The 13,325-nt window shown below is 34.6% G+C and overlaps 1 protein-coding gene across 2 annotated transcripts in view; it reads right to left on the reverse strand.

Moving 5' to 3' along the window:
• The window catches only part of LOC107814520 (ATP-dependent DNA helicase Q-like 2), a 36,566-nt gene that overhangs the window by 18,969 nt on the left and 4,272 nt on the right, over positions 1-13,325 (reverse strand). The window contains exons 3-9 of one of the 2 annotated variants that reach the window (XM_075248621.1): positions 12,422-12,642; positions 11,243-11,389; positions 10,961-11,176; positions 8,969-9,073; positions 8,756-8,860; positions 8,547-8,669; positions 2,717-2,805 (exon numbers count right to left, since the gene is read on the reverse strand). In XM_075248621.1, the coding sequence (XP_075104722.1) occupies positions 2,717-2,805; positions 8,547-8,669; positions 8,756-8,860; positions 8,969-9,073; positions 10,961-11,176; positions 11,243-11,389; positions 12,422-12,642 (1,006 nt within the window). Of the gene's footprint in view, positions 1-2,716; positions 2,806-8,546; positions 8,670-8,755; positions 8,861-8,968; positions 9,074-10,960; positions 11,177-11,242; positions 11,404-12,421; positions 12,643-13,325 lie in introns of both variants that reach the window. The other variant, XM_075248622.1, reaches the window with a different exon arrangement.

The raw sequence follows: 13,325 nt of genomic DNA on the forward strand, positions 1-13,325 counted from the left end.
TTTTTATTAAATAATTTCTACCTACTTTTACTTTTACTTTTTTATTTTATATTTCTACTTTTCCTATTTTTTAATTCCCATTCGAAATTTGTTTTAAAAAAAAATAATAATTAATTTTTATTTATTTTCGGTTTTTAATTCATTTTATTTAAAAATAAAGATAAAAATAATACTAATAGTAATAATTGACCTTTTAAATTATTAATAATTTTTCTCTCTATATATATATATATATATATAAGTGTAACAAAGCTAAAAAATATATATTAAATTCTGAAAATATTTACATAGTAGAAGGTGATAAAAATTCAAATATAGTCAAAAATTAGGTGCTCACAATCGGGCCATGGCTGTGGCGACGTGTGAGTTAGTTTGGGTCAAGCAGTTGCTCAAGGAGTTAAAGTTCGGAGAAATCAGCAAGATGGAACTAGTGTGTGATAACCAAGCTGCTCTTCATATTACGTCAAATCCGGTGTTCCATGAGAGGACTAAACACATTGAGATCGATTGTCACTTTGTCAGAGACAAATTTGTAAAGTCGAATGATCAACTAGCAGATATTTTCACTAAGTCTCTTACTGGTTCTCGTATTAGTTACATGTGTAACAAGCTCGGTACATATGATATGTATGCACCGGCTTGAGGGAGATGTATAGTGTAGTCTTGTCCCACATTGGAAGAGGAGTAATATCTCCCTATAGTGTATAGCTATAAATAGGGACCTCTTGTATTGTATTTATCATCCAATATCAATAACATATTTTCTCCCGTGCCTTCTTACAGCGTGGATAACATAACATTAGGCCCAACATTACGTAAACCGAAAATATGGATAGGCCTAGCTCTGATACATGTTAAGTAAATGGATTATGGGCCTACCTCAACCTCAAAACGTCACCAGGTGAGAATTGCACAAAACCATATAACGAGACAACACATTCCCTCAACTAATGTGGATACTTAACTGCTGAAGTGTATAATCATCTCATCTAAAAGTTTAAGCTGTTAGAGATAGTAGACCTTTATTTACTTAATTATATCGTCAGCATCCCCCCTTACGTGGCCTGTTTTCATGGGCAAACACGTGAAAGTTCTTTTCGATCATGGTGGCAGTGAAACTCGAACTCAAGACTTCTGCCTACTCTGATATCATGTTGATACCATATTAAAGTTTATGACCATCTCATCTAAAAGCTTAAGCTATCAAAGAGGGTGCATTTTTATTTACTTAACTATTTCTTCAATATTTCAATATCCATTTTGAAGAAATGACACCAACTCTAAGAAATATGTCTTTTCTGCCTTTACAAGCACCTGAAATTATGTTAGCAGTAAAAAGAAAATTCTTAGTGTTTATAAGTGCTTATTTAGCTTTGCTATTAAGTAGAACCATGTGAAAATATAAGAAGTAAGATTAGGAGAATTCCTTAAACAAGTGTCTTAGGAGCTTACAGATAATTTAAACAAAAGAAAAATAATTATCTTTGATGTGGGATCAGTATATTTAATTTAGCATATTCTAACATTCCAAAACTCTCCTAAAAACCCAAAAAGGAGAATTTACCTTTGCAAAAAAAATGAAGCATAGAATCTTAAGTGGAAGTGATGGTCAATATGCTACAACTCATGATTAACAGTGCTAATATTGCTGAAACTATAAACAATATCAGAGTAGTGAGAAACAACGAGACAAAAGAGAGGTATGTTACTGCCAGAATGATCACCAGAAAGAGGCATAGTAGCGGAACAATCGGCTTGAACGACCATCGAAAGGAGGAATGGTGCTGCAAGAACAGCCCTTAGAAAGAGACAAGGTGCTGCTGCAACAGCCACCAAACAAATACTGAAAATAGACACCTAGCTGTTGGAATGGTCAGCAAGAAGAGATTTAGGATAGCAAATGAAATCTTGAATAAGAACATTTGGCTAGTAAGCCAGCCGGCATAAGTGAACAATTAAATCTCCACCAAAGTATAATACTTTCTTCCAATTAAATCTTACCCTTGTGAGGCTTTATAGATAACTGACAAAGTATAATACTTTCTTCCAATGTGGGACATCACATGTAATACAACATAATACGCCAATTAAAGGAACTCCAGTTAAAAGAACTGTTTTCAAATAATACGTGCCCATAGACATATACATCTCATATAATGAGAGGAGCAGTCATATCTTGCTGGACATACTTGATATATGGCTGTAGATGACTGAGATTGAGTCATACACAGCTTGTACATAACTTTTTAACACCTACTTGGTGTTTTCTTAATCAAATCTTTTGACTTGTTGAAGTGTGCGGCCATCTCGTCAAAAGCCTAAGTTGTTACAGAGAACACACTATTATTACTTAATTTTGCATGCAACACACTCCCTCACGTGCAGGCCTCATAGCCAAGCACGTGGAATTCTTTTTGGTAGTGATTGACAGTGAGATTCGAACCTAGGACCTCTGTTTGCTCTGATACCATGCTGAAGTGTATGGTCATCTCATCTAAAAGCTTAAGTTGTTAAAGAGAACACATTTTTATTTATTTAAGTTGCTGATTCACACAGCACGAGAGTCCATGACATGATAGAAAAAAGGAAAAGGAAAATCTCTAAAATGGTACAATGAAGCATTTGTTTACGAAGACAATATTCATGAATAATTACAGTGAAAAGCTAGTTGTATATATAGAATGAGCAGACAGAAATATCAAAGGAAAACTTTTACCTTAGATGTACTTTCTCACGAGCATTTACATCCATATCGGCGTGATAGTGATCGGCTGAAATTCCCCTTTTACGCAATTCTTGTGCAACCTACAGTTTGTGACCAAATAAGAAGGTGAAACAAAAGTTTGAGATGTAACAACAATAAGAAAATCGAAACAACACAATGCAAATACAATGTAGGCAAAAAGAAAAAAAACTAAAAGGAACAAAAAATTATTTGCTAATTCATCTACTACCCTATAACTTTAAAATGAATTAATCACAAAATTTGCCCATTCATTACCAACAAAATTGCTGTCTCTCCACACTTCTATTAGAGGGGCAGGACTAGATATTGTTCACTGCTATATACAGTAGATTCGCCAAGGCTAAAAGTTAAAAGCTAAACATTGATGTAGTTCTCATCTTGATGTGACATTAGCCTAACCACTCCGTTGTAAGAAAACATCATCTACCCCCTTCTCCCTCTCTCTCTCTCATATTGGTCAATAATAGGGAAAAGACACATTTAAGTGGTTGAGACCTAAGTTACTCGGACTCGGCATTTTGGGCGCCACACGGGTAAGGGTGTGGGATCTGGGTCGGATCCGGTCAAACGAGATCGGGTGTGTTGACCAAAATTTTGGGGAAAAGTTTGAGAATTGATTTCCCTAAGTAAAGATTTGAAGAGATGGGAAACGAAATACCTTCAATTCCGCTGCTATGTAGTAATTTATACTAGTCCTTTTGAAGCTTTTTGTCTTGATCAATCTTCTTGTTCATGCTGCAGGTTTCTGAAATCAAGAGCTCTAGTATTTTTTTTTTTAGGGCAGAGAAGTTGTAGATGGGTGGTGGACTACTGGACTGAGGCTTATTGGGGAGGGCTCGAATGGGTCTTGTTCTACTGGAAAAAAGCAGAGACATGGAAAAAAATTTGTTGGGGAAGAAGAAGAAGACAGCGATGCACAGAATAAGGAAAAAAGAAGACTTAGACTAATTAGGAATTGACTACTTTATTAGTTGATATGTTTGTTAATATTCTGCCACTTGCTTTATGAGATAAACATTACATATACTATGTCTTAAATAGTTTTAAGTTTATAAAAATTACAGTTTTAATTGTACCAAAAATAGTTATAGTTTTAATCAAAATAATAAATAATTATTTAATTGTAAACTAAATATAATTGTATATGCTTTAAAGACACATATTTTTATCTGAGTAAACTTCATATATATTAAATAAGTATATGCTCTAAATAAACAAATTTTATTAATTTACCTAATTATACTATTTATAAATATTTTCTTTCTCAAAGAAACGCGGGATAAGTTCTAAATTAATTATTAGCATGTAAATTTTTTGACAAATTACGTTCACGCAAAGATCATGAAAATTTATAAATTGTACATAATAGAATTGACCCTTTAGTTCTCCACTATATGCTATGTTGTGACACATATTTTAAGACTAATTATAAATTACATGATTTGAGAATGAGCTAAAATAATTTTAAAAAATGACAAAGAAGAATATTCTTATATTATATTTGATTAGGACCACCAATTAATATTGAGTTATCGAAATACTTGAAATATAATTAATTATTCATGGCTAATGTTATATTGCTTTCAAACAAATCACATTAATTGACTAGGGAACTCTTCTTGTTAGATCATTTGATTCTTTCTATCAAATAGAAGTTATGAACTATCGAAATACTTGAAATCTAAATAGATGTTTGATTGGAATTAACGATTGACTTTATCTCACTAATTTGACCGATAACAAGATATATCCACTATCGTATTAGGAATCCCGTCTTGTTAGATTGTTTGATTCTTTCTATCAATACAAGTTCTAGAATATCGAAATACTTTAGAAATATGACATAAGCGAATTTTAGAAGATAAACAAAGAATGAGAGAACTTAATAACACTTAATTTATACAAGTTAAAGTAAATTAAATTTATTCAAAGACTTATATTCTTATATTATATTTGATTTGAACCACCAATTAATATTGAGCTATTGAAATACTTGAAATATAATTAATTATTCATGATTAAGGTTATATAGCTTTCAGACAAATCGCATTAATCGACTAGAGTAGGAAACTCTTCTTGTTAGATCATTTGAGTCTTCCTATCAATACAAGTTATGAACTATCAAAATACTTGAAATCTAATGAAGATATAGAGATTTCACAAAATAGGCTCAAATGCTTTCAAAGATATTTCAAGGATCCGAATGATTTAAAGAAAGCTTCTTTGGAGTATGGGGCATTTTGTTGTGGGAATGGTTACTTTGGTGAGCTTCATGTGATTGATGCTATGGGGTATGAGGAACCTTTATCTTGGTGGGCTAACCATGGTGTAAATGCTCCACTTTTACAAAGTTTAGCTTACAAATTGTTTTCCCAGCCAGCTTCTTCATCTTGTTGCGAGAGAAATCGGAGTACTTTTTCATTGATTCATAGCATCAAGAGAAACAAGCTAGCTACTTCTAGAGCCGAAGATTTAGTTTTTATCCATTATAATCTTCGCTTGCTCTCTCGAAGAAAGGAAAAGTATACAAGTGGTCCAAGCAAATATTGGGATTTAGGTATATCCGTATATATACATATCCATGATTTGATATTTCTTGAGTAATTTTTTTAGCATGATGAGTTCCTTTCACAATCTTCTAAATTTATTTTGGTGTTGTTTTAGGTGGAGATTATTTTAATATTGATGAAAGTATCAATGATCTAGTTGAATTGTCAATAGACGAACCTCAACTAGAAGGAGTCTTCTTTGAAGATGAAGTTCAAGATTTGCAAGAAGTTGACATTGAAGAGATTGAGAAAGATGACCTTTGAATAGAATAATGTACTCATGCACAATGTTTCAAGTGACAAGTCTAGCATAGTTTAAATGTGTATGTTGTGTACTTATTTTTTGTCTATGAACTTGTGAACTTACAATTTCTGTAAGACTTTTTGGTGGTCATTTGAGTAACTTAATTTGAATAGCTAATTATTTAAAACTTTTGACTAGTGACTCTTGAATATATGTTAGTCTATTTAGTTCTAAGTTCTAACTTCTAAAGGTATGTTTCATTTCTTTTGTATCTCTAAATCTCTTTATAACTTTTATTTGTTATATTTCAACAAGTTTATAATAACTCATTTTAATACTTTGCTGTGCGAGTTGTAGGAAAATTAATGAATCATGCCATTTTGGAGAGTGTCTACATGCCTGCCTACAACTTGAAAACTAAATGACTCAGTTACTATACTCTACACGGCACAAGTTACACGTAAGTTTTCCATATAATCTCTCATAATTATGCATATCTCTATAGCTATATTTCTAGATTTTTAATTTATTTTTGCCGAATCCCCGCACCCGTACCAGTACCTAGATCCGTATCTTCGAATCCTAAAATTTAGACCATGAAGGATCCGACCTTTGGATCCGATCCCGTGTCGGACACCCGCACCCGAGTCCGAGTAACTTAGGTTGAGACCACTCAAAACTAAAATGTGGAACGCAATGTAATAAACCAATTATGTATTCCGTAAGAGCTGCCAGACCAATCAAAAAGATAATGAGCTCAGAATGTTCCAGGTTTCCGGCCTTATACACGAACCAATAGACTATATCTGAACCAGTGATGCACCTCCTTAGAATTTTACAGTTCGTTGTGTGACCAAAACCACAATGTCTCACCAAGTGAAAATAGAACAGAATATTCCAAAATTAGCATCATTAATCTACCGTACAGTCTATCTAAACACAATGAGAATGGACCTTGTTGCGCCTTTTTGCATAAGATTGAAAGTTTGAAACTATGTTTTTGTGAATAACATCCCTCTTTAGCTTCTCATAAATAAATAAAAAACGAAGTAAACTTCTTTACTTCTTTTCTGGGGAAAGATTGTAACCAAATTAGGTATAAGAAGAAGGATTTGAAAGTGAATATCCAAAGGACGTAAGTTCCAAAAGCAAGTGCTAGAGTGTGGACAGCTAGAACGAGTTAAATTACAAGCTTAAGCAGGTTGTATAATTATTTGATTTTCTGTGAGCTAAGCCCCAAAACAGGATAAAATTCCAGGGAATGTACTTATTTAATAGAAACAGGATAATCATAAGCATTTCAAAGGAGGAAAGCCAATTTAGATGCAAGTACATCACGAGAAAAGAACATCACAAACCCAATTCTTCTCAGAAACAAAGCATGCACCATTTCCTAGCCTAACAAGAAAAAGGTATCAAAAGAGGATGATGAACTTTAATGGCTTGCATAATAGATGTTGGACACAAAATATAACCCGAGCTAAACCACCTCCACCAAGGATAAATCACAAGTTCAAGATTAAATACATTATTCTTTTTTGGCGAAATACATAAACGGCCCCTTTAAGTTGTCCTCAACGATCACACAGACACTTCAATTGACCCCTTTACCATTTTGACATTTCAAGTGGCTATTAAGTATTTCAAGTAAACACCTCGCGCTGACATGGCAAATCAGTTGTGTCTCTCTACAAATTGAGCGCGTGAGGACTTCATTAACATTTTTTCTCCTTTTCAGTTTAAATTATTTTGTGTGGCCCACGCCAAAAGATGTTGAAGAAGAAGGAAAACAGCAACACCCCCCAAAAAAAAAACTTTTCTACAATGAAGATGACGATATGATGAAAGATTCTATTGATGCCTGAGAGTTTATTCTGAAAACAAAAATTGGAAATAAGTACTATGAAGTATATTGAGGATTGTTGATATTTCCAGATCTGTTGCTCAAAACTAGGAATTGAATAAAAATATTTGAACAAGAAAGCAGGAAAAAATTTAGAAATAACGGTGGAGAATGAAAAAAAGGTTTCTTTTTGAGCTGAAAAGTTTCTCTCAATTAGTAGGAGAAAATATTAAAGCTTTAAAGCTTTAGGCTTTAAGAAATTAGCAATAACAGAAAGTAAAAAAGCGAATTCCTCCCTCATTGGCGGCGCCAGCGGCGGAGGAAAAAAAGCAATTGAGAACTCTAAACCCTAGCAGTTTCCATTGTTGCTGCTGTGTTGCAAGATGAAGAAGAACGAAAGTTTTGGGATCTGACTAAATGTATTACCGTGAAATGCATACATCTAAACCCAAAGCCCCTTAAAATTTGATTAATCTTTGAGGTAGCTAGGATGGGCGAGCGTGTTGGAAGGGCTCAGATGGTTTTTTTTGTTTTAATCAAAATTACAAGTGTCACTTTTTAATTGGTTCATTAGGCAAGTGTAATTCACGCATATGGTCTGTGCACTCAGGTGTTTACTTGATATACTTAATAACTACTTGAAGTGTCAAAATGGTAAAAGGGTCAGTTGAAGTGTCTGTCTGTCTGATCGTTGAGGACAACTTAAAGGGGCTGTTTATGTATTTCGCCTTCTATTTTTGATAAGTAGTTAATAACATGATCCTTTCACAGCCTATCCTACTGATCAAAAGAAAATCATGCATGAGCTGCATCCTTTTTGCACAACCATTAGAGATTCTGAACAAGAAATCTCACCCAACTTGAACCACCAATAATTGATCACAGATCACAATCTGCCAACCTAGTCCAAGGGAGAAACAATAGAGTTTTTACAGGGTGGTTTATATGCTGTGTAATTATTTCAACTAAGCAAATATCAAGATATCAAGAGTTCCCGTTAGGCACCCAAGCAGTGAACTTCTAGCACCTGAATGCCTTGTAAAACTATTGCACATCCAATCAAGCACCATCACTCGTATGTGCCCGAGCACAGTGCAACACCATGTTTGTAGATACAATTAAAGAACGAGATAGAATCTTACACAACAGAGCTAGTGCTAGTACCTGTTCACACTCCTTCCTGGAGAAGCAATAAACTATCCCAGATTCATTATTTGGATATGATGCTAGAATATATTCAGCAATTTCATCAACCACTGTCTTTCCTACAGATGACTTCTCACGCACCTGCAAAATGAATCAGATAAATTTGAAACATAGATGCCCATTGCTGCAAAATTTATAATTGTAATTTACTTTTAGTACAGCTATACCATGTAGTAAAGATTGGGTCTGTTCACTGAACTAACAAACTTAATGCATCTAGGAATATGAAGCATCTCCATCAAATCATCCTGTACTTTCTTTGTTGCGGTTGCCTGGAAATAAACATTCAAGTCCAGATGCTGCTCAGGAATTGTTAATCAACAAAGTTAAACGAATAAAGGAGGAAATTTGTTCTCTTCAAGCTATAAGAAAATACATACTGTTAGAGCAACCACAGGAACATTCGGAAACTGAGTCTTTAAAATACCAAGATTTTTGTAATCTGGACGGAAATCATGGCCCCACTGGCTACAGCAATGTGCCTCCTGCAAGCAATTTGAGCAAAGTAATTGGCGTAAGTTGACATGTAGATCAAAGCGATGGCGTATTACTTCACTACTGCTGCTACAGATTATATTCAGTCAGCACCGGGGAAATTCCAAATGAAGAAATAAAGAATAGCATCCAAGAAATAGGGTTACTCTTCATTGTATTCCAAATAAAAAAGTTTTATTTCGCAGTTGACAGCAGCTTTCTATTGCAAACCAAAATAACTATTCATGAAACCATAAGATTTACAAGATGTGCAACAACTTTCAACGATTCAACTCACTAGGATACGGACATTCCTAATTATGACACAATTAGGAAGTATAGTCTATACCTTTAAACATACATTAAATCTAGAAAATTGTTGCATATAACTTGATTAATTTTCTTGACCTTCAACAAGCAAAAAAGTGAGAACGTGAAATATTATGTGGGATATGTAGCATCCTCGCCTGCTTGGATAAGCAGGACATTCCCTATGGATAGGGTGTGACAAAACCATAGAAATTGGAGACGAGCTCTAGTCTTTTACTCCAATTATCTTTTATCCCATAACAGAAAAAGGAAGGGGAAAAAAAATCTAGCAACACTTGATTCTTTCCACGTTCATCAAGCAGTACAAAGAGAGTTTATAGTCTGTGACATTACAAATCAGGGAACTTAATCCCCGTGATATCTTTCAGAATGCAACTATCATGATTCAATGGCATTTTTTGTATTATGCTTTGACTCACTTGTACCATTTTCATTTCTTTGGTCAAGATACTAAGGCTTCGAGGAGAAATTAAAATACTCAAGCAAAGCTAATAGGTTAACAAGATTTAAACATGCGGGCTCTACATTTCCTACTTGACGTGCAATGATCCATTCAAAAAAATCCAGAAGGGTCAAAAAAGGATCCATGTAGAGGATCTAAAGCTCATACGCGAATGATAAAAAGCTTATGTGAGATCAATAAAGATATCATATGTTCTTGATCAAACTTTCTTTTATTTGTGGATATCTTGTCCTTGCTTCTTGTACACATACATGTACTAGTCAAATGTAAGTTGCTCGGACTCGGGTGTAGGTGTCTGATACGGTGCGGATCTAGAGGTCGGATCCTTCATGATCTAAATTTTAAGATTCGGGGGTACGGATCTAGGTACGGATACGGGTGAGATTCAGCTAAAAATAATTCAAATATCTAAAAATAGAGTTATAAAAATATATCTAAATTATGAGACATTATGTGGAAAACTAACAAGGTATTCTGACAAAGAAAAAATATTGGTCAGAGGAGAATCCCAAAAGGAGATAAAAAGAAAGGACAAACATAGAAATTTCTATATACAAGGTATTTAATTTTCTTCAATTCCACCCTAACATTTATTTTGATTTCAAAAATTATTGTATTTGTTATTTCTTTGTCGATGTTGGTCAAAGTATCCAAACTTGGTTGACCAGATCCGGTACGAATTCCACACCCAGACCCACGTCGTGTCGACACGGGTGCGACACTAAAAGTGAAGAGTCCGAGCAACTTAGGTCAAATGTTTTATTTTTCTCTCTTTTAAACCGGGAACTTTGGTCTAATCCCCCATGAAGCCAATACAACAACAACAAATCCCACAAATTGAGGTATGGGAAGGGTAGTGTGTACGCAGACCTTACCCCTACCTTGTGCAGGTAAAGAGACTGTTTCCAATAGACCCCCGGCTCAACATAGTCGCAGCAACAAAGCAAAGGAAATAAAGCAATGAAAAAGACATGAAATAATTGTTATGCACAGGATAGACTGCTAGCCCCTCAAAGACAGAGATGAGAGAATGAAAAAGAAGAGATATCCTTAAAGATTCAAATACAGTATACGGGAGTGGGAAAATACGAAATTGTGGACTTACATCGATTGAAATTAAAGAAAGACGACCAGCATGGTGACACTTTTCAAGTTTTGACATAAATCTCTTGCTCTTGGATATCTTTTCTGGTGTAACATACAATATTTTAAGCTCATCATCGCCCTTCTCCAAAGCCTTGTATATGAATTTCTCATTATCCTTGCTAGTTGTTGAGGTTAACATGAAAGCTGGGATGCCTAAAGCAGCCAACCCCATGACCTGAGGCAATAACGTTTGTCAGCAGTTGTTGCATTTAGTGGAAGATGGAAATGGGTGCTTAGATACCTGATCTTGAATAAGAGAAAGCAAAGGACTGACAACAAGAGCCACCCCATCACGAAGAACTGCCGGAAGTTGGTAGCAGAGACTCTTGCCCCCACCAGCAGCCATAATTACTAGAACATCCCTTCCACTCATTATTGCATTTATTATCTACAAACAAATTACTGCACATCAGAAAATCTCTAATTGTTAAATTCACAATTAAATTTGCAAAATTCGGCACTAGACAATTTAATGTACATCTTTACTTATGAGTTATGTGCATTTTGGATTCAGTAATATCCAAACAGTTGTATCTATCAATAATCTACAGAACGAGGAAAAGAAACGCACAGACAGATCAATTGAGATGATTAATGATTCGAAAATCAACCATTAAATTACTCCCAAATAAAAATTTCCAGAAACGGAACCTAGCCTGCAGGTTAGGGCAAATATTCCTCAAGCAACGTTAATTATTTTATTGTAAAGGCATCCCTATAAGACACTGAATCCCATTATTTTCTTCTTTGTCAATCTTGAATCCATTCCACGCCAGCTTGCACGCACCTCGACTATTAGAGTGGGTACCTGTTACCTCCCACCAAGGCTTATGCCTATCATACAACTGATTATGACCTGGTAGAGCTTTGATAGGCTGAAACTTCTATAGTTCATCCGTCACATGGTACTATCCATTGGAATATTCTTATCTATAATTTTTTTAAACAGGTAAGAGTATTATAGACCTTCAGTACAAAGGTTGTGCTGATAGCCACATTTACAGTTCATAAGAAACAAAAGTCCTTGTTCATCATTCAGCATCTTCTAATAGCTCCTCTTTACACCAAAAGTGAAACAACAATAAACAATTCATCTTGAATGAGCAAGACTGTGAGGATAATGGATAGCGTGCAAGTAGAAACAATTCTAAACTCTTGCAATGACTCACCAAAAATTAAATACCCCAATCCCCTCCCCTTCCACCTTTTATTCTGAAAAGTGAAATCCTTTTTGATAGGTTCACCTATACTAAAAAGAAGTTAGAAAAGAACAGATCTAGGTCATACTCAGACCTCTTGTTTTATGTTGACAACTCTGTGCCACACTTATTCTTAAAGATGAATTGTAAAGTTTCTGTAAGCATGCAAAACCTTGCAATATAAATCCAGTAAAAAGTAAATGTAGACAGGATGGACCAACCTCTCGCTGGTTTGCACGATATTTTGATATGCCAAAAACATTAAACCTAATGTCATCAGCTTGAGAGTCCCATACGAATGGCCTTGACCAGTCGTCTACTGAAACAGCAGCATTATCGTCACCCGGGCCACTAGATGATTCACAACTTTCCAACAAAGCTTTAAGTTCAGATTGTCTCTCATGCAATTTCTCTTGTTGATCTAGCAATAATTTTATTTGGTCTGGACAAGAAGACATTGAAGACAATGCTTTCAGATGGATGAATAATTCACAATGCAGAAGAACAGAAACTTCAAGCATTTAAGGAAGGAACTCCATCACAACAACAATAAACACAACAAAATGAAAAAAGGAAATTTAAAATCAACACATGAAATCATTAAAGATTAGCTGTAACGAGGTACCTAAACTCTTTGTTAATCAAAATGGTAGATGGGTGAGGATTGACTTGTCCAGAATAACATCTTATCTGAGTGATATAAATCATGTTGACTAAATTTATGTAAAAAGACAAATCCAAAAGGAAGTAATCCATGTTGGGAACCATGTTCATAAAGACAAGCCGGAGAAATGAGTTACAACTCAGACGTGCAATAGATTGTCTAAATTTTTCCGTTCTTTGAAAACGTCACACAACCTTGACATGTTGGTGCTTTAAAAAAAAAGTGAACACATTGATGCGAGCTGCGACACCAAATAAACCAAAAAAAAGGGATAAGGACATTTTAGAATTTTATGACATTTGTTCAATTAGCTAAGAGAAGAGGAGGAGAATCAAACGTTAACAGCTAAACTAAGATGACCCTCATCTACCATAGTCAACAAGTAATAACGCAAAATATATAAACTTGTCGATCAACACAAAATAAAAATATATGATTTCTGTATTACACTGCCGGACAGA

Source organism: Nicotiana tabacum, unplaced genomic scaffold (assembly GCF_000715075.1).
Source record: "Nicotiana tabacum cultivar K326 unplaced genomic scaffold, ASM71507v2 Un00003, whole genome shotgun sequence".
Taxonomy (NCBI): Eukaryota; Viridiplantae; Streptophyta; class Magnoliopsida; order Solanales; family Solanaceae; genus Nicotiana; species Nicotiana tabacum.